Genomic DNA, 27,810 nt, shown 5'->3' with positions numbered 1-27,810 from the left:
CTTCGACTGGCATTAGAAAATAAATGTCATACAAGACCTGCCTTTGCACAAACATTCAGTCAAATAGGCTCATAAAAATACTTTGAGGTTATGGACCTCTGTACAAAAATATGTTATGTAATCATTCAATGAGATAAGGTAATGCAGGCCCATGACAGAAATATCAAGGAAATTTCAGGTGGTTGTAGACTTCTGCAAATTACTTTAATTAAGAAAAAACTTTAGTATTTGAAAGTAAGAGCCCATTTGCATACAGCGCTTGACTGACTGTATGTCCAGGTTTTTGTGAATAACATTTTAATATAACAAAAGGATGGTTTGCTTCCATGCTTCCACAGTGATGGACATCACACCCTGTTGAAAGGGACCCATAATTTACACTCTAATTGGCAAAATAATGTCAGCTCCTTTATTAGGGCAGTATACCAATAAGATGACGAGCTATCCACAGCACAGGTCAGATCATGTTTTATCTGCCTCAAATTGTTTACAAGGTGTCTGTACAAATCTAGACTAAATCTTTTTCCTCCTCCTTGGTCAAACATGATTTAATAGTTGTATGTTTGCAGAACAGCATATTTTCAAACAAGTAAAATTTACCTTGAGATTTCAAGAATCGGTGGGCCCTTAATGAGTAGGCTAATGTACTAAAATTGTAAGGTATTTATCCCTCTAAGCCAACGCTAAGGCGTTTGCCCTCAAGCTAAGGCCAAAGTCATAAAATAAAGCTTAAGAACAGCCTAAGGCAAAGGTTCAGTATCAAGGTACTACACCAATGCAACTGCTATTAATCGTTACGAAATGGAGAAGCTTTGTAGTTTGATGTGGAACTGTCTATCCACATCTTGAGTGCTGATCTGTAGGAGTTTTTTGCATTCAAGTCTTTAAGGCACATTTTAAGTTATTATAAATTAAAAAAGATTTTTCCTAAACCATTTTGTCCTCTGGGAAGTGGCATTCTCCGTCAGTTAAAAATATATTCGATTTACTGCGACAAATTTCACGAGTGTTAAATCCAGACCAGTAACACCCTATAGCAACTGTGATCATGTGACGCAGAAACTTCAAGACAGCTGCTAGAAGTCAGGGTTCAAGGGTCTCAACAGAAGCTTCTTTTATTCGCAAGGCTACATGACATACATGGCACATGTGTCACTTCTTCGCTTAGCTCCTGATTTAAACTCATTTCTAAGCTCCATCCTAGTTCCATGTTCTCAGCGTCTATATTGTAGTTCCTATAGGTTCCATGCAGAGCTCCGTGAAAACTAACAATAAAGAGTAATAAAGATTTCCATAAACATGTGTGAAAGGACATCACATATGCACGTAACATGAACACAAATACATGTACTATCACATGACCTACATGTAGGCTACAGTATATTAACTATCCACGAGTGTGAGGTAAAATCTGGCACAAAAATTCCCTAACTTAAACCAAACCAATAAAGTAATCTCTCCATATAAAGGAAAACAAGTTATTTACCTCCTTGAATCCTCTAAGGTCCATCAAAAGGGTACACTGGATAAAATTCAATCACAAAGTATTTACGATAACTTGGAGAAATGGCATGATCAACTTCCAAAAGCATGAGGTGATTTGTTTGTTTGAACAGCATCTGTGTACTCCACTTAATAACTGCACGAGGGCGCTATAACAGTATGACTAGTCTGCATTAACATGGCTCCCCAAAATTAGTACTATAACTCTAATTTTCAAAACACAGAAACATTAAACAACAACTTGTACGTTGAAAGACCCTTGAATTACTAAACAATTAACTGGTTAAAACTACACTTAATTAACTAACTAGTACTACGTTCTTGGCAAAAGTACGCATAGTAGCAACAAGGTTCAATCTGATTCCTTGGTGTGCTGAGTTGTCTTACTTAGGCTCCTCGACGGGGAACTCTCCGGTATCCTTGTTTGTGACAAGCAGGACTAGCTTCTGCACTGGACGTTCCAAGTATCTTTTGGGATGCGTCTGCTTGCCTTCTACGTCGAGCAATGGGTCGCCTAGAAGAAGACGTGCACTACGCACTAGACCATCTTTTCCTGGAAAGACGTCCTTGACACGACCCAGTTGCCACCTGTTGCGAGGGAGCGTGTCATCCTTAACAAGCACTATGTCATCAACTTCAAGGTTGGGGTGTGGACGGATCCACTTTTGCCTCAACTGCAATGTCTGGATGTATTCCTTTCTCCAGCGGTTCCAGAATTCATTTGCAAGGAACTGGACTCGACGCCACCTTTTCTTCGAGTAGAGATCAGTGCTTTGGAAACATCCAGGTGGTGGTAAAACCAATGTTGACTTCATAGTCAGCAAGTGATTCGGTGTTAAGGGAGCGAGTGAGGTTGGGTCGTTCAGGTTATCGATGGTCAGAGGTCTGCTATTTATGATGGCAGCTGCTTCTGTCATGAGAGTCCTCAGTGACTCGTCGTCGAGATGAGATCCCAGTTGATCCATTAGGGACGAGAGTACTCTTCGTACCGAGCGGATTTGCCTCTCCCATACTCCTCCTGTATGACTCGCCGTTGGTATATTCGTCTTGAATTCAACTAGGTCGCAGTTCTGCTTGATTAGGAACTTTCTGACATGATCGGTGTTCATCTCTTTCAGGGCTTCATTGAGCTCTGATCGTGTTCCAACAAAGTTGGTGCCCTGGTCACATCTCAGTTGTCGGATAGGTCCTCGAATGGCGATGAATCTACGCAACGCATTGATAAAGACATCAGTACTAAGTGCAGTCGTGGTCTCGATATGGATTGCTCGGGAACTCAAACAGGTGAAAAGAACGCCATATCTTTTGAGCTCCTTGCGGCCTTCCTTTATGTACCATGGCCCAAACAGATCTACACCGCAATATGTGAAGGGAGGAGCAGGTTCAAGTCGGTCTTCAGGCAGATTTGCCATCTTCTGTTCTATGACTGGTTTGTACAGCTTTCTACATTTGACACACTTAGAGATGATGCTGGATACCGCAGAGCTGCAGCCAATGATCCAATAGCCGCTTGACCTGATCTGGTTAGTGGTCATACTTCGTCCTTGATGACATGCTACTTCATGGCAGTGTCGGATTATCAGGTCGGTGATGTGATGATTTCTCGGGAGTATCGCCGGGTGCTTGAAGTTGGGAGGAAGGTCAGCCCTCTTGATACGTCCCCCAACTCGCATTACGCCATCTTCATCGATGAACGGGTCCAGTCTATACAGACAGCTTGTCTTTCTCATGGCTTTGTTTCGGACCCCAGCTGTCTGTCGATCCACGCAGTTGCTGCTGACATCCAGTGACTCCAAAATCTTCATTTCCCCTGCGAAGGAATGTCTTTGAAGGAGACGAATGATCTCAACTTCTGATTGATAGAGCTCTTCAACTGTAGCTGGTTCATAGAGAGGGATTGGTCTTTCCTGCGGTGTTTGGATTGGCTTGATCGTTTGTCCTCTCTTGATGAGGCGAGCTTTCAGGCGCTGTTTCAGCTTGAGACAGATTGCTACTGCTCCCTTGACCCGATGCCATTGTGAGAATCTTTCCAGGCGTTCTAACATAGAATGCTTCAGAGATGAATGTGTGGAGAATGCTTGCACTTTCTTCACTTCAGGATCGTCAGAAGAGACTGTTGGACTGCAAGCCTCGATTTCGATTGGAATGTCCCTTTCTTGTAGAAATGCAGGACCATGTAGCCACCTTGATTGATTGACCAATTCGTTTGCACACAGGCCTCTGGAGCCATCATCTGCTGGGTTGGCCTCTGAGCGTACATGTCTCCACTGGTTTTGTTCGGTTTGGTCCCGGATTTGTTGCACCCTGTTTGCCACGAAGGTGTGGAATCTACGGGCGTCGTTGGCTATATATCCTAGGACAACTTGGCTGTCCGTCCAGAAAACCTCACTATATTCCTTATAGTCAAGCTCCTTCTGTAGAAGTGCACTGACTCGCACGGATGCAACTGCTGCATTGAGTTCTAAGTGAGGGATCGTGACAGTCTTCAACGGGCAGACTCTACACTTGCCCATCACCAGGGCACAGTGGACTCTTCCTTCAGTATCTTGAAGTCGTAGATATGAACACTGTGCATATCCTGTGTTACTGGCATCGGAGAAATGATGAACTTCAATGGATTTCACATCTCCAAAGTCCTCTGGCCGAAAACATCTCGATACCTTTAGGTCTTGAAGATGAATCAGGCTGCTCCGCCATTGCTCCCATCGAGATCTTACAGGGTCTGGGAGTGGATCATCCCAGTCAGCTTGATCTTTGCAGAGGCTCTGCAAAATCTGTTTTCCGACGAGTACGACAGGAGCTACTAGTCCCAGTGGGTCATAGACAGAGCAGACAGTCGATAGAACTCCACGTTTTGTCAGTGGCTGATCCTTCAAAGTGATGCGAAACTGGAAGGTATCTGATTCGATACACCACTGAATTCCAAGGGCTCTCTCAACTGGCAAGGAATCAAATCGAAGGTCGAGATCCTTAATCCCCTTTGCACGGTCTTCCAGTGCAACTGCATCGATGACCTCTACAGAATTACTAACAAACTTATGGAGACGCAGGCCACCTCGTTTGCAAAGATCCTTTGTCTTCTGGATCAGGTCAGTTGCCTCGTGTTTGGTTGGAACGGAGATCAACCCATCATCCACATAGAAATTTCGTCGCACGAAGTTGGCTGCTGCAGACCCACACTCTGTCTCAAAGTCATCAGCTATCTGCCTCAGGCCAAAGTTTGCGCATCCCGGGGATGATGTAGCCCCAAACAGATGCACTTTCATACGAAACACATGAGGATCTCCTTCATAGCATCCATTGCTCCACCACAAGAACCGAAGAAAGTTACGATGTTCCGCATCGACTTGGAACTGGTAGAACATCTTTTCAACATCGCATATGAGTGCAACAGGTTCTCTTCTGAATCTGCACAGTACACCTACAAGGGCATTAGTAAGGTCGGGACCTTGTAGAAGGTGATCGTTGAGACACACTCCGTGGTATCTAGCACTACAGTCAAAAACTACCCTGATCTTTTCAGGCTTCTTGGTGTGGTATACCCCATGGTGAGGTATGTACCACACATGACCGCTGTCTTCATAGGCTACCTCGGATTCTGGAACACGTTCAGCATAACCGTTTTCGATAATATCCTGCATGAAAGAACAGTAGTCTCGATGGTAGCTTTGATCCCTTGCAAAGCGTGACTTTAACTGGTCCAAGCGGCGAACAGCTTGCATCTTATTGTTCGGCAGTTTAGGAGGTTCAGTCCCCTTGAAAGGAAGTGGCATGATGTAATGACCATCCGGTTGCTGGCGGATCCCTTCCTGCATCTTCTTCATGAACTTGCGGTCATCAATCGAAACTGGAACGTCGCATGACTTTCTCTCTGAGAAGTCGAGTTCCATCATCTCAACAATCCCCGAAGGTTTGATGACTTCCTTGACATGTGTTCTAAATGCAAGCAGGACTTGGTCTCTCACGGTGTTCATGCCAACTTGACATTCTGCCTTGGATAACGTTGTCGGGTTCTCGCATGCAAGAATTCTATGGCTCACTCCCACTTGATCGGATTCATTCTCTCTCAGGTCTGGGTCGACAATTCCTATAATTCCCCAACCAAGGTCTGTCCTTTGACCATACGGCTCATTGTCGACTGGCGCAATCACTTCACGAGGGGCAAGGGCTTGTGGGCAATTGTATCCGATTAGGATTCCAACTTCGCAATCAGCCACCGGCATGAGTTCCCTTGCTATCTTGTCCAAGTGGGGCCAGCGTCTTGCCATGTCTGCTGTAGGTATATGTGTGCGGTTAGCTGGCATGATGCCTCTTGTGTATGCCGTAGGGAGCGTTATTCTCAGATTACTGTCATATCCTCTCACTTGTAGTCCTCTGATCTTCCGAGATTCTACTCGCTGATTAGATGAGAACATTGTGGATAGCAGTAGCTGGACCTTAGGTCCATCGAGTCCGAGTGCATCACAGGTATCATCTAAGATAAATGTGGTGTCCGATTGCGTGTCCAGGAGTGCGTACACAAGTCTCTCCTGATTGGGCGTGTCAGAATGTGACACCCATACCGGCACGATCATCGAACTCTTTCCTTGTACGCAGGTGTCACTGAAGTTGTTCACTCTTGTGTGTGAACTCGTTGAAGCTACCACTGGCTTGGGTGGTTCACTCTCTGGCTTCGGGTTTGGGGCTGGAGTTTCCTTGACATCACCATGAAGTGAAGTTGGGTGTCGTCGTTTGCATGTCTGACAGGTTTTTCTCTGCCGGCACTGCTTCGATCTGTGGCCTTGAGTTAAGCAGGCGAAGCAGAGACCCCTTTTCATCACAAATTGTTTCCTCTCTTCAAGCGTCTTGGAAAGGAAACTTCGACAGTCGTCAAGCTGATGACTCCTTTTCTCACAAAGTAGACAAACTTCATCTTGAAAACCCCCTTTTCGTTTTGTCTCAGTCGCAGTAGAGAACGTGCTAGCTCCTGCAGCTCTCTTTGATTCCTTTCTGGCACTTCTAGCATCTTGCTTCGTACTCTCACTCGAGGGTCTTTCCGCTTTGAGGGACTGGAGTGAAGTTACAGGGTCGCAGGCAAGATCAGCTTCTTTCACAACAAACTTGACGAATTCCGTGTAGGGGGGAGATTTGTTGTGTTTTTCCTTCCATTCTTGCGCCTTTCGACCCCATCTTGGTACAAGCCAGTCTGGAAGTTTAGCAAGCAGTTTTCGGTTTTCCCTGTCATCATTGAGTATGTTCAGATTCTCGTTCGTCTTCATCGCAGATTCGCATTGTCGCAGGAAGTCAGCTAGATTTCGCAAACCCTTGCCATCTCTGGGGGCTATTTTGGGCCATGTGTCTAGCTTGTCTCTGAATGCGTTGGCAATGACGAACGGATCACCATATCTCTTCTGTAGCAGGGCCTTGGCCTGGTCAAAGGCATCGTCACTTGATAGGATGAGGAATCCATCAACTGCTTCCTTTGCTGGTCCAGTCAAATATCTCTTCAAGTAGTGTAGCCTTTCCGAGGGGGGCACACCTCTTTTCTCAATTAATGTTTCAAAGCTGATTCTCCAACTGGGATATTTCAGCGGGTCGCCTGAAAACACACCGGGCTCTGGCGGGGGAAGACGACTCAAGTTCAGCTGATTGGCAAAGACTTTGGCCAGGTCACTCAAGTCGTTTCTGTCATTTCCTGCCAGCGTTGAATTCTTTGGTTTCTCAGGGATTTCATCTGAATTTGCTTGGTGTTCAGATCCCGACAATGGTGGGGACTCATCTGCTAGGCCTGCATTGTCGTGGCAGTTGGGCAATGACTGCACATATTCCCTTACCATTGTGTCACGATTTTCAACCTCTCCAATTTCTTCAATGTCAGAGTTGACAAATTCTTCATTTAGAACCGTGTCTATGGCACGTATTCTGGCTTGGGTAGCACAGAGGTTACGCATTGTTTGCAATTTGGCAAGCTCAGCATGATTTTTTTCTATTTCTGCCCTCTTTTCTGCCTCAGCATCAGCAAATTCTAATTGAGCCTTCAAAGCTGCTGCTTCTGCTGCCAGTGCGGCCTTTGTAGATGTAATCGACGAACGAGAGGAATTTGTCCGGATGCTTCGGTGGGAGTGTCGTGATGACATTCTAGAACGCTTTTCAAAGTGTTCAGATTGTGCCGCTTCCTGTGTCAGGTTGTGATCTGCTCCTGATGCACGAAGCTTGTCACTACTGGTTTCGGTAGGGGAAACTGGATTCGCAGCTGTGCCTGACATGTTAGTATCGGGTGTCTCGGCCATGAAGGGAATGGGCATATGTTCCTGTTCCAATTTCTCTTGTTCTCCGGTGGCAGACATGATGGCGCATGTACATGTACCTGTTCCTAAAAACTGCAAATTACTAAGTGGAAAATAGGTACCGCAAGTTATACACACATGTACATGTAAATATACCAGTGCTGATCAAAATTGGTTGCCACTAAGTACGCAAATTTCTAATTTAGGAATAGGCAATCAGCACTAGTAAACAGCACTTAAGTACTTAAGTATTTCGCAAATTACAACATGCTCAACTGCAGTGAGAAACAGAATTAACTGGCAAGAATTCTTCATGACGATTCAAAATGGCAAGAAAATTTACATGGCAACATGCGAAAGTACACGTGAATCTTCAATACAAATATGTACACTTTTGTAAGGAATCAAATGAGGTTACAAGTTTCGTCGATTTCACAGGACGTCATGACAACTCACAAGCAAGTCTAGATTCATATAAGACATGTAAATCAGGGCGAAATGCAGTTTACGAATGTCTCAAAATGAATTCATACGACATGGCAAACAGTACGTGTTCAAAGTTTATAAGAGAGTTCCTTGAGCGATGTTGCAAATTCTAGTTCGTCTTCTCGGTAGGTTGGCGGCAGCCTGCTGTATGATGCATTTCGTCCTGTTCGTCTGATGTTAGCCCAATGTATGACGCAGCAGGCCTTGTACTAAGATGTCAATCCAGATGTACAATGCAATGGCCTCCGGTAGTACAATCAAACTCCGATGCATGATACGCCAGCACCTGGTAGTATGAACTCCAACTGATGATACGGAAGCCCCCTAGTAGTAGTATCTGACGTGTAACCAATGTGTATTCGATGACCCAATGTCCGATGAACGGAGTTTTCACTATAGCAACTGTGATCATGTGACGCAGAAACTTCAAGACAGCTGCTAGAAGTCAGGGTTCAAGGGTCTCAACAGAAGCTTCTTTTATTCGCAAGGCTACATGACATACATGGCACATGTGTCACTTCTTCGCTTAGCTCCTGATTTAAACTCATTTCTAAGCTCCATCCTAGTTCCATGTTCTCAGCGTCTATATTGTAGTTCCTATAGGTTCCATGCAGAGCTCCGTGAAAACTAACAATAAAGAGTAATAAAGATTTCCATAAACATGTGTGAAAGGACATCACATATGCACGTAACATGAACACAAATACATGTACTATCACATGACCTACATGTAGGCTACAGTATATTAACTATCCACGAGTGTGAGGTAAAATCTGGCACAAAAATTCCCTAACTTAAACCAAACCAATAAAGTAATCTCTCCATATAAAGGAAAACAAGTTATTTACCTCCTTGAATCCTCTAAGGTCCATCAAAAGGGTACACTGGATAAAATTCAATCACAAAGTATTTACGATAACTTGGAGAAATGGCATGATCAACTTCCAAAAGCATGAGGTGATTTGTTTGTTTGAACAGCATCTGTGTACTCCACTTAATAACTGCACGAGGGCGCTATAACAGTATGACTAGTCTGCATTAACAACCCAACAAGTTTCATGCCACAGAATTATTCTCACTAACGTACGTCTAGGGTGGTCAACATACAGATTAGAACAAGTGTTGACTTCAGGTGTTGAGAACAAATTAATGTCACACACTAGACTGATCTTTGTAAGCGGTATGCCCTTTCAACTTTGGCCTTCTATGAAGGTGTAGTGTAGCGTGCGAGCTCCACAAAAAGCTGTCACCGTTCATGACAAAAGTTCAAAGTGAATATAATGTACATGTACCTTGCATACAAAACCGAATACAGTAAAAAAAATGTGCTTTAGAAAAATAGGATATAAGGCAGTTTTCAGAGAATGACGTCAGGGGAGATCCAATGGAAAATCCCGTGTCACTTTCATTGGCACGACAAGCGCGCCTGGCACAAAATGGATTCCTATGACTGATTGTCACCGTCGTGTTTCCTGAAGTTCTTCAGTAAATGATTTCGCAGATATTTGTACTGTGATCATTTTGTTCTCAATTTCTGCGCGTTTTGCTCCGTACCTTTGGAACCAGTGAATGTAAGTGAGCGAGTAAAATTACACACAATATTGCTTCTAACAAGTTTATAGTGAATAGATATTCATTTCCTTTTTCAGAAGGTTGACCAAGTCATATTTTTAAAACCAGGTGCTGTAAGTTCACCCCTTCCTCTTAGTTTGTGCGCATGCGCTGAAAATCGGTAAAGTCGTGGTCGCTTTGTGTTGCCCCAGCCGTTAAATGCTTTTCTTTTAACTAGACGGTTTGCCCCCCCCCATCTGGCTACGCCCATGCATATATTTAACAAATGTGTGTTGCCATTTTGGACCAAACCTCGATGCCGATAACAAGGCTAATTTCAACAGGCACAGAGAAAAAATGAAGTGAAGGTGATAGGGAAACCCGCACACTTTCATCACCTGGATTGAAATCCCTAGGCTCCTTGACCTCACAACTATGCGCTCCCACTTGTCATAAACCACCCATACAGTGCAGGACGCTGGGAAGGGCAAATACAACATATGTTTTTTTTGTCTAGAACGTATTGGATGGAGTCTTTAAAACACAGGTCGGAGCGCATGACACATGTTCACTTATATTGGTTTGAGCGTTCAATGCTGTGAGGTATTTCATACGTTGTGTTTGTAAAAGTAGTTTTTAATCTCCCATTTTGAGTACTATAAATTAATAAATTTCGACTGATGAAAGTTCAAGATTTTTGTAATTTTCAAGTCCGCTTGCTTGTGTTGGGCACTAGGAAAATGGAGGAAGGAATTACAAACAGCTTACCATTCATCTGAATGTAATGAAAAAAGTTTCAACCAAACGTTTCAACAAAATTAAACAAGTTTTTTTGAAATGTAACATCCATTTCTGTTTCAATTAGCAATGTAAAACTAAATCCGAATGCATTTCATCCTAGGATGCATTTGAAAACGGCACGCTTTATAGGGCTTACGAAACAATTGAAATATTCGCTGCGGTGGGATATCAATTTGACGCAGAGACAAGATCTTATGACTCGCCGCTGCGAGATACACATTCAACTATCCAAATCGCCATGGCGAGATAATACATGCAACTCTAAAACGAATTTTGGAAGTGGCCTTTATACGCTTCCGTATGTTCTCAAATGAAATCGGATCTACTTTAAAAGATATCACACACACAAGAAAGTAATTTATTAGTCGTCAAACTCGCCACTCCAGGCTGTTGAAAGAGTACAGGTCGTGTGCAGAGGATAACGTCAGGGGAAGTCCAATGGAAATTCCCTATTCTTTATCTTTAGGCGGCTACCGTGCATAAACGGTTTTGTGTTTTGCCCATAATCCTTTGTCAGAGAAATGGTTAAATGTAGCTTACCGAGATCATTGTGTTTTCATTTCCTGCAGGTTTTACGCTGTGTCTTCAGAACCAGTAAGTTGGCACCAGTTTAACCTTCACAAAATGTCGACATTCAACGCTGATTGGAAGATACCTCCCAATGTGAACCGGGAAATTAAGAAGTCCAATTGAGTTTGTGAAATAAGTTTAATCAAAGACTTTCAGTTTTGATATAAGACCATGCATTATCTACATGTACTGTGTTGTCACAAATTCACTTTTCTCTTTTTAAGGAAGAAACCACAATGATGCTGGCAGCAGCACTTCAGATGTCACTGAGTAAGTATGAAAGTTTGAAACCACAACTTCCATCAACTTCAGAAAACAATGAATACCATGGTGAACGGTATCTTTATGTCAATGAACTCAAAGCAAAATCTCAAAGCAACCATGTCATTGAAACCATTTGGTGAATGTTGAACTTAACACACTAGTCAGTGTCATAGGTTTCGCCATTCCACCCTTCTCGTCACCCATTATAGAAATTCTTTAGACGGGAGGGTAGGTTGTAATTGGGTGTGGTAGGGGTTTTGATTAAGTACAGTGAGCTAGCAAATACATGTATGGAGCCCATATACGTTCTACTGAAATCCTTGCATTTGGGACCCTAATGCACACTTTCTTTTTAAATGGGGCTTACTGTTCATTTATTTACTTCTTTAAAACAAATGGAACTTGAAACATTGCTTAATTAGCAGGAAAGAGAAATTTCATGCAAAAATGACTTTCACAAATCTGCAATTAATCAAAGACCACATAGTAGTCTTTAGGTAAAAAACGAACATAGAACATGAGACAAAATAGTTTAGCGTTTTAAATCAGAAAATTAATTAAAAGGAATAATACTCATTTACGAGTACAATTTTTATAGTCTTATCTTATATTTTTCTGACAATAACTGCATCAGACGCTATATATACTCTCATTCCGAAGTATTTACATGAAATTGAAGTAAATGAACAAGGTGGCCTTATGAGAACAGGAAAAAGCAACCCTGAAGGTCAAATAATTGTTTTTCCCTATCTCCATTGCATAACGTTACTTGAACGACACGGAAATAAGAATCCTGTTTTCCAAGGGTTGTTTTAGTATAAGAAATTATTCTCCCCAAAGTAATAGAGCTTGAAGCGATAGCCTCATGTAAAAATCCCCATAGGTAGACCGAGCGAAGGTTTCAGAAGCTCACAGCGATGACTTTCTTTAACACCTGGTGGATATAGAAATAGTTTGTTGGTGATGGTGGTTGCCAAGGATTGTGCGTTTCATAATATTTTTGTATCTTGATGCTGTTCATTACATGTACCTTAAATTTGATTATGTGTTTGATAAACTGGATCAATTTCACACAAGTTAACGTTTCTGAACAGATCACAAGCTGATCACATTGAAAATATGCCAATATATGTGTCACAAAAGACGGGTAAAATAAAGTTGACGTGTTTCTTTAAATGAATGACGTTGCACATACAGATCAGCACCACTGCGTAGTTCATTGGTTGATTCGTTGCCTCCCATCTTTAATTTGTGTACATTGCTTTGCTCTATTTTTTCAGCGTTCTTCATTGCCGCAACAGCAAACAGTGAAGAGCAGACCTTGTTCTTAGAACGAGGTTACCAAGGCATTGTAGCTTGCAACCCTGATGCCTCCCGTGAATACACGTTTGATGTCCTAGAAGGCGTTTACTGGTACTTTGGTCAGTATGACCGAGACCATTTCATATTTTCTTACTTCCAAGGGAACCTCTATGAGGGAGAAGATATCCCTAAAGGCATGTATAATATCAGTAATGACTTCAGTTTGATCATTCAGAACGTCACCGACTCAGATGAAGGGACGTATTATTACAAGGTTGAGCCACTATTGGGGAGAATATACAGAGGATCCGCGGAGGTAGCCGTTAAAGGTTAGTGGAATCATCCAAGCTTGAACTATATAAGACAAGTAAGACACGAATTGCAGATGATACACGTGAACGATTTTGGTCTTGAAACTTTGGTCATTAGCAATGAAAAGTTTGTCGTAGATTTTCAGGGCAATGAAACCTTTCCTTCAACGCCGTCTTCCTAAATGATATGCAAATGCATGGGTAAATATACCGCTGTAGTTTTTTCAGCATGTTTTCCGGACTTTTTCAACATAACAGTTACCACAAAACAGCCGTTTCCCGTCGTTCCTGGATGTGACCCACGTCCATCGGTACTTGCCGATTCCTGTATTGTACACGACCCATACGATATACAGACTGTCAGCCTGACATGTGAATTAAACCATGCCAAACCTCCGGTAGACCTCCAGTGGCTCCGTGTGTTTGATGATGGTCACACAGAACACATAGAAGCGACTCTTACTACGAAGCTGCTTGTAAATAAACCAGGTGAGTTGATGGTTTGTATTACCTGATATCAGTCCGTGTATCTGTCTTATTCGCAGGAATAATCAACTTTGTAAGTTTGTGTTGCTTGCATTAACATGGTCGAAATGAATTCAATGTCATCTCAGTCCTTCAAACCTTCATTCTTACATGTAAAGTTAGGTCTATTATATTTCAATGCCGTCTCATAGTATGAATTTCATTTACATTTATGTCCAAGTGGGAAAATAAAAGTCGCTATCGCATTCATAAGCCTGTTACCCTGAGATTTCAGCGAGCGCTCCATTTTTCTTCAGAAAATCCATTCAATATGCCTATAAAATACTGTAGGCTTAGAAATACGAACACGAATGTGTGTGAAAAAGTGGCAGAAAAATTTGCTTATATCACATATTTTACGAACAAATTTAGTAGGCATCTGCAGCCCATCATCGCTTAGATAGAGTGATAGAAGGATTATCAACATAAGCAAATAATTATGTTTATACAGTGAATATGTCGTTATTAAGCTGTCGTTCCTTGTCTTTTTAAACTTCGTTTAAGATACTCCCTTAATTTCATTAGGTTTGTTTTTCATCGACAACACTTACACTTCATTATCGTCCTTCCATCTCTTACCAACGAGCGATAACATCACGCGATACAGATGTGAAGCCTATGGCGTAGCGCTTGGGGATAGGAATGGAAGTCACGTTTCAGTCACCGTCAGCAAAGACGCCTTTCCGTCTCATGCAGGTCGGTAAAGGGATAGCTTATCTTTTTAACCCTCTCTCCGTATTTGACTACATTCTGTGTAGGCCCATAAACGCAGATACCTTTCGCGATAAGCATTAATGTGACAGCTGGTGAAGTCATTTTGACGCACAACTAAAAGTCAATTAAGATCGAAATCCATGGAAATTATAAAAAAGGTTTACTTGAGGTGTTCCATTAAAGACATTTATTGTCTGGACTCCTTATCTGGTATTGATTTTCTTTTATCAAGATTGGAAGGCTTTCTTAGATCGTAGCCGACGTGGCATTGTACCTTACTCCCCTGATGCGGCTTGGGCACACCAACGTGGAGACCTACAAGGCGTGTACTGGTATTTCCGCCAGAGAGACAGGGGACACGTTATTTTCTCCTACTTTCAAGGTGCAACTGTGCCCCTAGACGGTATTCCTGAAGGCATGTACAATGTCACCAGCAACTTCAGTTTGATCATTCAGAACGTCACCGACTCACACGAGGGGACGTATTATTACGTGGTTGAGTCGAAAGTTGGTCAAATAGACAAGGGATCCGTGGAGGTAGTTGTTAAAGGTAAAGTGACAATTAACCTATTCCACACACAAAAAAGACAATTTAAGACAAGTTCAGTTCTTAAAAAGTATGATTGTGCAATGAACACTCAACTACTGTAATGCTAATGCTCATACGTCTTCATTTAATTAAACTGCAGTTTGAATGTGTATGTGAAATTCGACTTTTCTACATTTTAGTTCTAAGCTTCGATTGTTCCCACCTCTCTGACATAAATCTTATAATATCGAATAATATTCTGTCGGTTTCAAACAAGGCCTACATTGTGACAAGAAATTATTTTGCTGATGCGATTTTGTCACGATGTAGGCCTTGTTCAGGAAGTCTCGGCTTGATAATTAAGCCATTACCTGTTAGAAATGCATTAAGTGGGCTTTAACGCTACAGTTAAAGATGCATTAAAGCAGAATGATTCATTATTATGTATTAGTTATATTTGAAAAAAGGCCATGCTGAAAAAAGGAAATGACGAAAGCATTAAATACTGTAGCGTACCACCGACCCTCACACAGCTGAGGTGTGCCACCCGACGGACGCTGGAAATCAGGCCCTTCAAACGAGCGGCTATCGGGAAAACCCTGGGACGTAACTTTTTTTTTTTGAAAAATATACCTCCACGCACTGCAACACGTCAGAGAACACCTATACTCTCGCTAGTCTTAAGGGGACACCATGAACACATTTATTGGTCTAACATTAGGAATGATTTATTGTGCCCACGCCTCGGAAGGTGACTCCTAAAAAGGCGTCAACTGGTATTGAATTGATTCTTTCGTAATCACATAATTTGGCTGATTATTTCTCTCTTTAAAGTTAGACAGACCACTCACCAGAGCAATGTCGCAGTACTGGCCCACTTGAGAGGTCCCCATCCACGCGCAGAGCAAGAAACGCTCGGGAAACACATCAAAGTGAAAACAAGAGATGTGAAAAGCAACGTGAAAAAGCGGAAAGCTGTGCACGGCGCTGCCTTTTATACTTTTATACCACAGCGGGTACCAGGACTAGACAGGCACTAGGGTTACATCCAATGTTTCTTTACAATAGTACAAAACATTATTTTGTATAAAAAGGCAATTAAATATCTTTCGAAATAACTTTTCTGTTTCAGGTACGACTTCAGAGCCGGTATGCAGCAGTCCTGCAGAAAATACTGACATTACTATGATTGTCTTGGTGGTGATATTTGCCTTCCTGTCACTTTTCTTCGGTGCCAGTCTCTTGGTAAGAAGAAAATTGTATGTCACACACCTACGCACAGACCATGGCGAGTTTTCCCATTTCATAATGAAAATACTAGTTATCTATACGCCGCTATTATGCGAGTGGTTAAAGGTTGTTTTCAAGACCACTACACTCTAAAAACGTCCGGGTCAGATTGACCCAGAATTGGGTCCCATTCGGTATGACCCTTTTCCGGGTCAAATATGACCCAAAAGGGGGTCATATTTGGACCCCGAAAAGAGTCATATCGAATGGGACCCAATTCTGGGTCAATCTGACCCGAAAGTTTTTAGAGTGTTAGCCTATATGACATTCTGATTGTTTCAAGGGATTAATTCTGTGTTATGTATGAACAAACTGTAATAAAACTCCTTAGAATATCATACCAGCACGCTCATCAAGTCTATTTGCATACAAAGTAAGGGAAGTTTTCGGATGTAAAGTTTATAAGATGAGAAAAAAAACTGTATTAATTATCGTTTAGAGGACAAGCTATATTTGTAGGCGTTGATCAACATGATTAGACATCAGTAGCTGGTTCACGATCATGCCTCAGACAGAAATGTTCGTTCATTAAAGAAATTTCCTGTAAAATTTAATGTCCTTTTGGTGAGCTCTGAAGGTACAGGCCACCTTTGACGTTATTCAAAAGTAATGGACAAAATTACTTTTGAAAAGCACACTTGATTTGATGGTTCTGGGCATAAACTCTCAATGAGAATTATTCTTTCTGGCAAGCTGTCATTTGAAGAAAACAGGCCATTTGTAACGATGCGTCTGAAAACAATTTTTTGACAAATTGCCATCAGAAGCGCAAGTGTTGACAATCGACTGGACGACAGAATTAGCTCTAAATGCTGAATGCGTTGCTCTTGTTAGAGGCGAGATAAATTTAGATTATCATCAGTCCCCAAGAGGTACGGAGAGTTATTACTCGGTGCTGTAGTAAATGAATAATTCAATGTCTGTACACTCTGAATCAGAAATTAATTTACTCATTGCACTTGGTAAAGTAGCAGTTGAGAAAATTAGTTGTGACTCCTTACTCTGACTGTTTATGCATCTCCTTGTAGGATATACTGCTGCTGTTGTTAGGGAAGAAATCGACGATGATTACCACAGAGCTATAAAAATTCATTCTGCGCGCGGAGAAAGTCTGACGCCATCCGGGGCAGATGTATTGAATCCGTGTACGTGCTTGTAGAACGTTTGATTATCGAATAATGTACTGTTTGGAATATGACGCACTGTACAGAGCAATTGCACAACTTACATTCAAAGATAATTAATTGAAACAGGATTTTCCCTTAACATTCCAGCAACGTCGTCCGATTTCGTATGCATGTCTTTCGATGAAAAAGCTCAGCTCAATTAAAAACTGTAATTCAATCTAGTAATTGTTAAGTGAGTTGACGGCTCTTAACGGCTCTAGACGGCTATGGTGCACATCGGGTACTGATGAAATCCGAACAATAATGATCACGGTAAAATTCATGTGCAGAGCAAAGAAGCATAGAAAAAACTGAGGAAGTGCTTACTGGATGGAATGTCTCAAGCTTTCGGCGCGAAGCACTTTCGTCAGGGCGATTACGGCTTGCTGTGATGTGCTGCGGCGTGTGGAACAAACGCAGTAAAATCAGTGTTCATCCCGCCTGGTTGGAGTGTGCAGATTCAGAATATTATCCTTCGTTCTTCCTCCATGAGTTTAGAGAGCGGAGATGAGTGTCTTTTGAAGCTGTGGTAACAACGCAGACGTGTATGTGTTTGGTGGCGTGTGTTGGCGCGCTTAAGTTTTGGGTTACAGCCAAGCCACCTGTATGTCGACCAACACTCCACAGGTGCTCTGCCAAACAGTCGCGCGTATTTTTCTTTCCTTGGAGGGTAAGGGGCAATTATCATTATTGGGCGTGATTAACTGCAAGCTCGATCAATTTATTGGACACTTGGATACTTAAGTTAGAAGGTAAATTTTGTGCTTTACTTTCCTATTACAAAAACATCCTCTTACCAATTAATGCCCCCATAAAAAAATCACTATATAGATCTACATGTAAACTCGAAGCCTTGCCTTGCATCTTAAATTATTAGTCAAGCGCTTTTCTAACTACAAGCTGCAGTACAACTGGCCAAGAGAGCAATTTTGTTATATGTTACACTTAAAAGTTTGTATACCTCTTTTATGATAATCGCCCTCAACCTTCGTACGAAAAACGCATGTGCGTTGGGTCAGATACGCCATTTTATTATAATTACCGCTAAGGCCCCCCCCCCAAAAAAAAATAGTCGGTCTCTGGTCAACGCCCGCATCGATTTTGAATATATGCGTCGATGCTTTTTTCCCGGTTTTTTCCCTCAATTTTTCAAAACAGCGCCCTCTATTTTTGCATCGCCTGAATGTTCGCGAATAGACTGATTCCCAGCCACAAGTCCATTAGTTGGAAGGGCAATTTGTTCAAGGAACCAGACTAATATTTGTGAATAGCTAGGTCTTACCCGATGGTATAGATTTGTTAACGTTACGACTGCTTAATGTTGATGTCGAACACAAACAGTATAGACACCATGGACAGCTAGGTTACAAAGTTGCAGCCAGCTGAACAACAACAATGGCGGCATGATGTGCGACGTGCTACTTCTTGTCTTTGCTCTTTGATAAAATACGCCACTCATTTCCGTGTCTGTTGCCAGTCTTAAAAAGGCAATCTGCGCCCCTAAAAAAAAAAAAAGCATCGCCGCGTCAATTCTGGAACTATAGTCTGACTAGAGACCGAGTATTTTTTTTTTTGGTCTAACCCTCCTAGGAAAAAAATTACGCAGATAGGGCCTGGTTTTGCATAGCCACACATCCGTATATGCAATTTCGTGTCGGCGTGGTGAAATCTTTGGCGAACCCTCTTATAAGCGTAGGCGCACATTTTTTTTTTGAACACACAAATGATCCTTAGTCTCTCCGTTTTCTAATGACCATTTATTGAATGATTTCACTCACGTTATTCTGGTATTTTCCTGTCTTTTTGCCTTTACCCATTCAATCTCACGGTCTCACTCTCACACGCCATCTTTAAATTAAAATGAGTCTTCTGTTGAACTTTACGTCGCTTGACGCCGGCCCGCAGACGGCTGTTCCTGCACAATCGCTCTGCCCGCGAGACTTCGGTTGTATATTAAATATGTTTTGACATAAAAAGTGTATGACTTGTTTCATGTTTAATTTGCGTTGAGAAGTTAAACTCTTGGGTTTTACAACATTCTTGCATTCCACGGGATTAGAGGAGTCATGGTGCAAATAGCTGTGCGAGTCAGTGGGTGTGTAGTAGGAAGTGGTGAGTTGCCTTTGATTGATATTGTGTCTGTGGTGGTGCACCCGATGTAACACCTATGATATCACAATTTACCGTTTGTAAAACAATGGTCTTGGATCAGGGAAGTTGGGCATCATCTCCTCGAGCTAATCAACAAAAAGGGAGGCATAGGCTTGACCCCTTCGTGTTCCCATGACAACACCTTTGGTCTACAGATAGTGTTTCCCATTCAAGCTGAAGTTGTTGAGGGCTAGGATCAATTCAGCGGGCCGGACTCGGAGGAGGGTGCTGGTGGGAGGGTAGTAGTCCGGATGACATTCGAGAAATTGACGAAGCGCAACTAAACTGTAAACTCAAGTTTTTATATATAACTCTGTGCTAGAGCAAAATGGAACAATTATTTACTGATCACGCAATCACACAAAACTTTGTGTACGTATGCATACCACTAACAATAAAGGTGTACGAAGTATGCCAGTACAAGCGTACTTATTGCACTATTGAATGCGCCCTGGACAGGTTGTTTCGGGATCGGGTTTGTTGAAGTATTATTGTTCTAGAATGACGACACAGATATGCAAATAGCAGTATGCAAAAGGTCGAGTTTTCCAAGTTTGTGCACAAACGTTGATGCGCCCAGCAGGCATCACTTTTTTCCCGAGCTACCGGTCTAGTGTTTATGTATAACTCTCATGTATAGCTCTTATGTATATATACTCATCGCACTTGGCGAGGTATAGCAGTTGAAAAAAAAATGAGTTGTGACTCTTTAGCATGACCGTTTCTATTTTGCGTATCCTTGTAGATACTGTTGATTCGTCATTGCCGATTGAAAATGGTAGGAGGCAACATTGCTACTAACGGCATGGAAATGATTCCTATAACCTCTGATGAAAGCTCACCTATGCTTCATGGAACCAAGGGTAAATATGTTTATCATTTACTTTAATCATGGTGCACCAAAGTGTAATACTGTACATGAGATCGGTACCGTACCGTAAGCTTCATTCGTTGAAGACAAGACATAGCTGAAAATGAACAGAAGGAAGAGGAAGTTATCAAACAAGATCAGGCAAGACTACTCATGTCATAATCCGCAGTTACCATATAGAGAATATTCAAATTGTTATGTACCACATATAACAAGACCTTATTTTTAGTTATCAGCATAAATTTTGCGTTTGTTGGGTGGTGTTTCATCCATTGTATCTGTAATGACTACATGGCAGCATCGTGCAGTAGCTGCCTCCACACCAAGCAAGACGGGATCAACTGCCGAAATCAAAACAGTTGTCCCAAATCAAACTCAATATAAATTTAATCAAATACTGACTTTGTCATACACTCCCCTTAACCTCCTCCCGAATAGGACCTGGTATTGTATGAAAAAAATATTAATGTTATTATTATAATAATAATTAATATTCGAAGATTTAACAAACGAAACTATTAAGACTGGCGGCGCGCGCATGCCAAAGGACAACGATGGTGAGTGGGCCACATTATTATGAGCGTAAATCCCAGGGGGACGGCGGGTATATATCCCTCCAATTTTTTTTTTTGGGGGGGGGCTATTGAATCAGCCCCCCACACACGCACTTTTTGTGATGAGCAAACAATTATAGCGGATTGTAAAGAATTTTCAGGATTTCCCAACGACTAAATGTTTGCAATGTCACTAAAAATTGAAAGCCTTTCTTGACATAAGATTTTGCATGAATTTGATACACATTACAGATATATAATCTACATGTACTTGTTTATGGTGTGCCCCCCCCCCCCACTTTTTAAATTTCCATGGCTGGGCAAGTCATCCCCCACCTTTCCTAATCCTTTCGCCCCAATTTTCAACAGATTTACGCCACTGTTTTAAATGGCAATATGCACGACATCACAGAAACAACGAAAAATTCCCCAAAGCGCAATTTCAAGGCCAACCGACTAGACATGTTAAGACCTTTAACTCCGTTTTTACAGTGTATAGTACAGCTCCTCTATCATTTTGTTCATTGCAAAGAAAATTGTACTCTTTTGGTTTGAAGTCGGGGTCATTTCTCTATCCATGTTATTTAATTTTACCTTCGAGCAACACTGGAACTTTCGCTCATAAGAAACTCTAGAAAACGATGTGGAAACAGATCCAGTCTTAGAAGGTGGGTTTCATCCATTTTATATAACCCCTTTAAATCTTGAACTGTAGTACTGAATATGAAGCAGCATACGCAGGGGTTAATAGGAGTACATTCATCGGAATAGCAAGTTATATTATTGTTTTCACTTCTGTACGTTGCCATACCGGTGTGTATCTGCGAGGCCGGCAGCCTGAAGCTGCCTTTCTATTATGCGCTTCCACACTTGCGCCAAGCGTTACGTAGCCTCCAAAACCCTGAAATCACTCACGGAGCGATTTTGACCGCTTTGAAAGTGAAATACATGAACGCATCACGTAGGCTTACGCCACGCAGCCGAAAAACGTGCATAATGAAAGGCGTCTTAAGTCTTATCGCATAGTGAAACAACTCACACCGCTGGCGCTGCGTTACGTGGGCCTTCTAGCATGGCACTGTTTAACTCGTTGAAAAGTCTTGCAGTGCACACGACGTGTTTTAGTAGTATGTAAATGGACAGTTCTGGAGCACACGCCTCTTTTTGCCCGGTTTTTGCTCAAAACCCTTGGGTAGTACATCGACCCAAAAAATCGTCGAAACATTTCCGGTGGGAAAAAATGGGAAAAAATGGGAAAATCCTGGAATTGTCCGGAACTTCCAGTTTTTGATCAAAACCCTTGGGTAGTACATCGACCCAAAAATCTCGGGGGAATTTCCACTCACCTTTTGACCTCGGTGCCGCTCGCTACGCTCGCTGGCTAAACAACTCGTGACTGGCACTGACTTACACAAACAAAAAAGGGATTTCCCTTCACTGACCTTGGCTCTGTTCAAATCAAAACAAACCAGCTTAAATAAATGCTCTTTATATAAAAATAGTAGTAAAAAAAAAAAGGTGAATAAAAATGAGAAAAATTTAAGAAATCTATACATAAAAAGAGACATGAGCAACCAGCAACACAGACCTCTACTAACAAATTTCAATCGATTTAAGAAGGCGTTTTTAGAAGATTTTGTCAAACGGTATAACGTACCGTTATCGCCACCTAGGCGCGAACATCATACACGATTTGAACTAATAAACACCATCAGAGAGGATCAAAAACAATTTAGGCATCTACCGCGCCAATCATATCGGCAGCTGTTGAAAACGGTACAAAAATATAATATTCTTTATGCAAACAAAGACAGATACGTCAAACAGGACTTTATCAATCTGATTAAAGCTTATACACAACCGAAAGAACTAGAGGAAGTAGACATTAAACGTATATGGCGTTTTAAAAATAATTTTCGTAATTGGGAGTTGATTCCTCGCTTCTATGAAGACGATTTAATACATTTTTTTGATTTTTACAAGCAGTTGATAGAGAAAACAGCGTTGGCCGAACTCAAAGAAATTGGAGGCTACAAATTACAAACACATCTTAAAGTGCAGTTTAGATTGGAAAAACTTGACGAAACGATTGACTACGGCACCTTTCCCTTTCAGAGTGATCAAGGCGTATTAACAAATAAAGCTGACGTTAAAAATGCACTTGCTAAGCAACGCGAAGAACAAATCGAACAGGTGGAGGCTCATACGCAAAAAGGCTCGGGTTGGATCTTTGACAAAGTTGTCGCTTTTTACATCAACGTGGTTAAATATAACCCAGTGGGTTCTTCTTACATTCCGTTGCCTAAGGAACTGTTAGACAAAAAAGCAATCATAAACGTCCAAAATAAAGATCAAGAATGTATCCGATGGGCGTTGAGAGCAGCTTTAAGATTATATTCAGACGACGTCAAAAGCCAGCTAGAAATAAATCCAAAATATAAAATTAATAAGGAGCGACCTTCGACTTACCGGTCAGAATCAGATGGTTTAAATTTTACAAACATAAGCTTTCCAACACCGATTTCACAAATCCCTCGTATCGAATCGCAAAATAACTTGGCGATCAATGTGTTTGGTTACACCAAAAAAGACGGTATTTACATTCTCCACAAAAGCAAGCGTTTAGAAGAACCTATTAATTTACTTTTATTTAACAAGGACGAGAAGAACCATTATTGTTGGATTAAAAATTTTTCTAGGTTGACGGGCGACATCAATAAACACGACGGCCAAAAACATTGGTGTTTTAAGTGCATGACGCATTTCCAAACGGAAGAAAAGTTAGCCAGTCACAAAGAAGATTGCCAAGGCTTAAACGTTCCTACGTGTAAAGTCGAAATGCCGGTCAAAGGCAAGAATATACTCAAGTTTGAAAATTACAAAAATAAGCAAGACGCCCCTTTCGTCATTTACGCCGATTTTGAGTCTGTTTTAGAAAAATTACCGCCGGCAGACACAAACACAGTCAAAACACAGATTCACAAGCCTTGCGGATACTCATACGTGGTAGTGAGATGCGATGGAGTTTGCACTAGCCGAAAGACTTATAGAGGTCAAGACGCAGCTGTAGATTTTGTAGAATCACTTTCTCAGGAAACAGAGAATATCAACAAAACGTTTAAAAACAAAGCGAAGTTGATTTGGAACGATCAATTACAAAAAATCTATGAAAAATGTAATACCTGCTGGATATGCGAAAAGTTTATAGATCAGGCGAGAGAATCTCACTGCCAATGTGATATTCCAAAAACACCAGCGACAAAAGAAGAAAAAATCGAGTTTTGTCGTAAAGTTAAAGTAAAAGTTGGGGGCAAAGAAAAAGAGTTTGAAGAACGGAAATGTTTGGATTGCAAAAAGCCAATAAACAAATTTAGAAAGGTTATAGATCATTGTCACGTGACGGGGAAGTACCGGGGCCCGGCGCACGCCAGTTGTAATTTTCAACTCAAGATTACTCCTTATCAAACGCCTATTCCGGTGATCTTACACAACTTGGAGAAATATGACGCACACTTGATTACGCAGGGCGCTCACGAATTTTACGGGAAATCAATTAAGTTGATCGCTAAAAATACCGAGAATTAAATTTCGTTTTCTTTTGGTCAACTCAAATTTTTAGACTCATTTCATTTCATGGCGGCCTCCTTAGATAGGTTGGTTAAAAATTGTTCACCCGATGATTTTAACTTACTTTGCGAAAGGTTTCCAAATAACACAAATTTACTCTTGAAAAAGGGAATTTACCCCTATGAATATATAGACTCCTTTGATCGGTTCCAAGAGAGACGGCTCCCACCTAGAGACGCTTCCTATAGCTCTCTGAAGCAGGGAGGGATAACCGAGCAAGAATATGCTCGTGCGGAGACAGTATGGGAAAAATTTAATTGCCAAAACCTAGGCGACTACCACGACCTATACGTGGAAACGGATGTGTTATTGCTAGCGGGTGTATTTGAAAACTTCCGGAAGGTATGCAAGAAGAACTACGGCCTTGACCCAGCCAACTATTATACGTCACCGGGCCTGTCGTGGGACGCATTGTTAAAGCATTCGGGTATACAATTGGAACTACTGACAGACATCGACAAGCACTTGTTCTTTGAAAGGGCCAAAAGAGGCGGTATCTCGAGTGTGGGTGCAAAGCGATATGCAAAGGCCAATAGTCCAGAACTACCCGACTACGACCCCAATAAGCCAGAGTCACAGATCATGTACCTAGACGCAAATAATTTATACGGCTGGGCGATGAGCAAATATTTGCCCGTAGGTGAATTTACCTGGGAAACCGACTTATCAAAATTTAATTACTATTACATCCAAGAGTTGCGACTAACTGACGACTACGGTTACATGTTTGCGATCTCTTTAGATTACCCGGAACGTCACCATGACAAACATAATGACTTTCCACTCGCACCCGAAAATATGTCGGTGCCGAATGAATGGTTTTCGAGTTACCAACAGGATGTAATTGGTAATGGTGAAGCGAGTACGAGCGAGCGGAGCGAGCGAGTTACGACCGAAGGGAGAACGAGCGTAGACAAACTAGTGTCTACTCTCAACACCAAACGAAAATATGTGTGCCATTAACGTACATTGCAAAAATATCTCAAACTAGGGTTGTGGATCAAAGAAGTTCACCGGGTACTGCGTTTTCGTCAAAAGCCGTGGATGAAAAGCTACATCGATAAAAACACAAAATTACGCAAGAAAGCGAAAAATGATTTTGAGAAAGACTTTTTCAAATTGATGAATAACTCAGTCTTTGGCAAGACGATGGAAAATGTCAGATATAGAATTGACGGTCATTTACTGAGGGACGTACAAGACGCCGACAAATACAAAAAATTAACTTATAAACCGAATTATAAATCGACGGTACCATTTGGGGACTGTTCTCTTTCGTTTGTGGAGATGTACCGAACCAAAACAAAATTAAATAAGCCAATATATTGCGGTGTAAGTATTCTCGATATCTCAAAAACGTTAATGTACGATTTCTACTACAACGAACTAAAATCAACTTTTGGTGAAAAAGTAAATTTACTTTACACAGGCACTGATTCTCTATTAGTTCAAATCGAGCGAAGCTCCGACGATTTAACTGGTTACCTAAACGAAAAGCGTAATTTATTTGACTTTAGTAATTACCCACCCGATCATCCGCTTTACAGCGTCAAAAATAAAAAAGGCATCGGTAAAATGAAAGACGAATTTGGTGGCAAAACAATTTTAGGAGCCGTGTGCATCAGGCCAAAAATGTATTCGATTCTGACGGTCGATCACAATTTAAAGAAGGTGAAAGGGGTTTCCAAGGTAGTAACCGAGAAAAGCTTGACCCACGAGATGTATAAAAGCTGCCTATTTGACAGGGTTTCTCATTTCAATAAACAACAATTATTTAGATCGGATAAACATCGGGTATTCACGATCTCTCAACAGAAACTTAGTTTATCACCTTTAGATACAAAGCGCTACATATTACCGAACGGAATCGATACGTTGGCTTACGGGCACAAGCTAATCAACAGCGAAGTGAGTTACTCCGGTAATTCGGTGTCTTCGGGTACTACCTGAAGTTCCTCTTTGACGAAACTCCTATTTGGCCCGTTTAATAAATAGTACAAAGTGGGACCCGTTTTTACCCGCTTGCCTTTCACTCGTTAACCAAATTGACTAGTTCGCTTTTCAATTTGGTAAACGTCCACTGACCAGATCGGATCCGTCGCCCTTCTGACGGTAACTCCCTCTTGCTCGCCCGGGTAATAGAGGTACCTGACGACCACGTCTGGAGGAAGTTCTCTTTGGGTAGTTCTTACAGGTGCATTGGGTGTTTGGCTCGCTACGCTCGCTAATTTTATAGCTTCTGCAGGAACGGCATCTATTAATCTCGTTTTTTCCTCGTTTAACGATTTCACGACCTGAGGCAAACGTTCCACCCATTCCACGTTACGCACACCCACGTTTAACATTTCTTGAGCGTATTGGTGGCCGAATAACCTTTCGGCTAAAGTACGGTTAAACCTTTCCACGATTCCTTGAGATCTGTGTACCCCAGGCTCACCCACTTGAATTTGTACTTTATTTTTTGTCATTAACAGTTTGAACTCGCCTTTGAATTCAGACCCCGAGTCTACCATTACGAATTTGGGCCAGGTTAGAGGTGATCGCTCGTAAATCTTCTTTATTGCCTCACTCACTTGCTCGGCGGTTTTACTGGTCAACGGTTCTGCTTCTTTATACCGGGAACCCACGTCTACCACGGTCAAAGCGTACTTAAACGTTTTTCTTTTAAAGCGGTCCCAGGGTAAATAAAGTACGTCCATTTGATGCGCGTAATTAGGTTCGACCGATTCTGATTGCAACATTGTAGGTCTGGGTACGTAATTTGGTGCGGGTAAGTATATTTGCCAAACGGCCTGCTTTTTTAGCCAGTTTCTGACGACCGATTTGTCCGCACCAGTCTTTTCGTGGAGACGATCAACCGCGCTTTCTCCTCGCCAGTAACCCTGTGGACTGTAAAATAGTTTTTTAAAAGTTTGGTCCATTTTAAAATAAGTTATGCAAATCGATAAGCTAACAACCCCACCAAGGCTGTCCCAGATATAATCCAAACAAACTCACGAATTTTTTGATCCTCGGAAGGCTCGTAAAAATCGGATAATTTAGGCTCTAGCGGTAACGGGACAATACTCTTACCGGTCAATTCCGAATAAGCCTGCAACGCTTCGTCTACGTTTACAAATGTTTGCTGACTCGCGCGTTCTTGTCGCATTCGTTCGTTTAAAAAGTCTAACAGGTGTACGCGTTTTTGTTCCCATTCTTCCTTCGCTTGCGCCAATTGTTCTAACGCGAGGTCGTGACGCTTTCTTTCTTCGTCGACTTTACTTTTTGATAAACTGCTAAATAAAAAATTTGATCCCGTGAATGCCAAGGCGTTTACTATCGCTCCTCCA

The 27,810-nt window shown here is 41.7% G+C and overlaps 2 protein-coding genes across 6 annotated transcripts in view; one reads left to right on the top strand and one right to left on the bottom strand.

Moving 5' to 3' along the window:
• LOC147796610 (uncharacterized) overlaps positions 1 to 27,810 on the top strand; it is a 49,366-nt gene that overhangs the window by 5,626 nt on the left and 15,930 nt on the right. For 2 of the 3 annotated variants that reach the window (XM_087146538.1, XM_087146539.1), the window contains 8 exons: positions 11,177 to 11,201; positions 11,402 to 11,447; positions 12,722 to 13,072; positions 13,313 to 13,543; positions 14,105 to 14,275; positions 14,526 to 14,843; positions 15,955 to 16,067; positions 20,175 to 20,292. In XM_087146538.1, coding sequence (XP_087002664.1) covers positions 11,414 to 11,447; positions 12,722 to 13,072; positions 13,313 to 13,543; positions 14,105 to 14,275; positions 14,526 to 14,843; positions 15,955 to 16,067; positions 20,175 to 20,292 — 1,336 coding nt within the window. In that variant the 5' untranslated portion in view covers positions 11,177 to 11,201; positions 11,402 to 11,413. Of the gene's footprint in view, positions 1 to 9,678; positions 9,827 to 11,176; positions 11,202 to 11,401; positions 11,448 to 12,721; positions 13,073 to 13,312; positions 13,544 to 14,104; positions 14,276 to 14,525; positions 14,844 to 15,954; positions 16,068 to 20,174; positions 20,293 to 27,810 lie in introns of those variants that run through there. The other variant, XM_087146536.1, reaches the window with a different exon arrangement.
• On the bottom strand, positions 1,090 to 9,621 carry LOC147796611 (uncharacterized). Of its 3 annotated transcripts, none has more exons than XR_015427826.1 (2): positions 1,487 to 8,418; positions 1,090 to 1,265 (listed from the first exon to the last, which is right to left on the bottom strand). XR_015427826.1 is itself a non-coding variant. In XM_087146521.1 (2 exons), the coding sequence occupies exon 2, from the start codon at positions 7,827 to 7,829 to the stop codon at positions 1,887 to 1,889; it is 5,943 nt and encodes a 1,980-aa protein (XP_087002647.1). In that variant the 5' UTR covers positions 7,830 to 8,882; positions 9,104 to 9,621; the 3' UTR covers positions 1,090 to 1,886. The 3 variants fall into 3 exon arrangements, 2 of the variants coding, with proteins under 2 accessions (XP_087002647.1, XP_087002646.1); XM_087146521.1 differs by adding an exon at positions 9,104 to 9,621 and having other exon boundaries at positions 1,090 to 8,882; XM_087146520.1 differs by having other exon boundaries at positions 1,090 to 7,872; positions 8,226 to 8,346.

This window comes from Acanthaster planci, linkage group LG15 (assembly GCF_054643075.1).
Source record: "Acanthaster planci isolate LZ-2023a linkage group LG15, COTS_SCS, whole genome shotgun sequence".
In the NCBI taxonomy this organism is placed as follows: Eukaryota; Metazoa; Echinodermata; class Asteroidea; order Valvatida; family Acanthasteridae; genus Acanthaster; species Acanthaster planci.
This window is presented reverse-complemented; position numbering and strand designations above follow the sequence as displayed.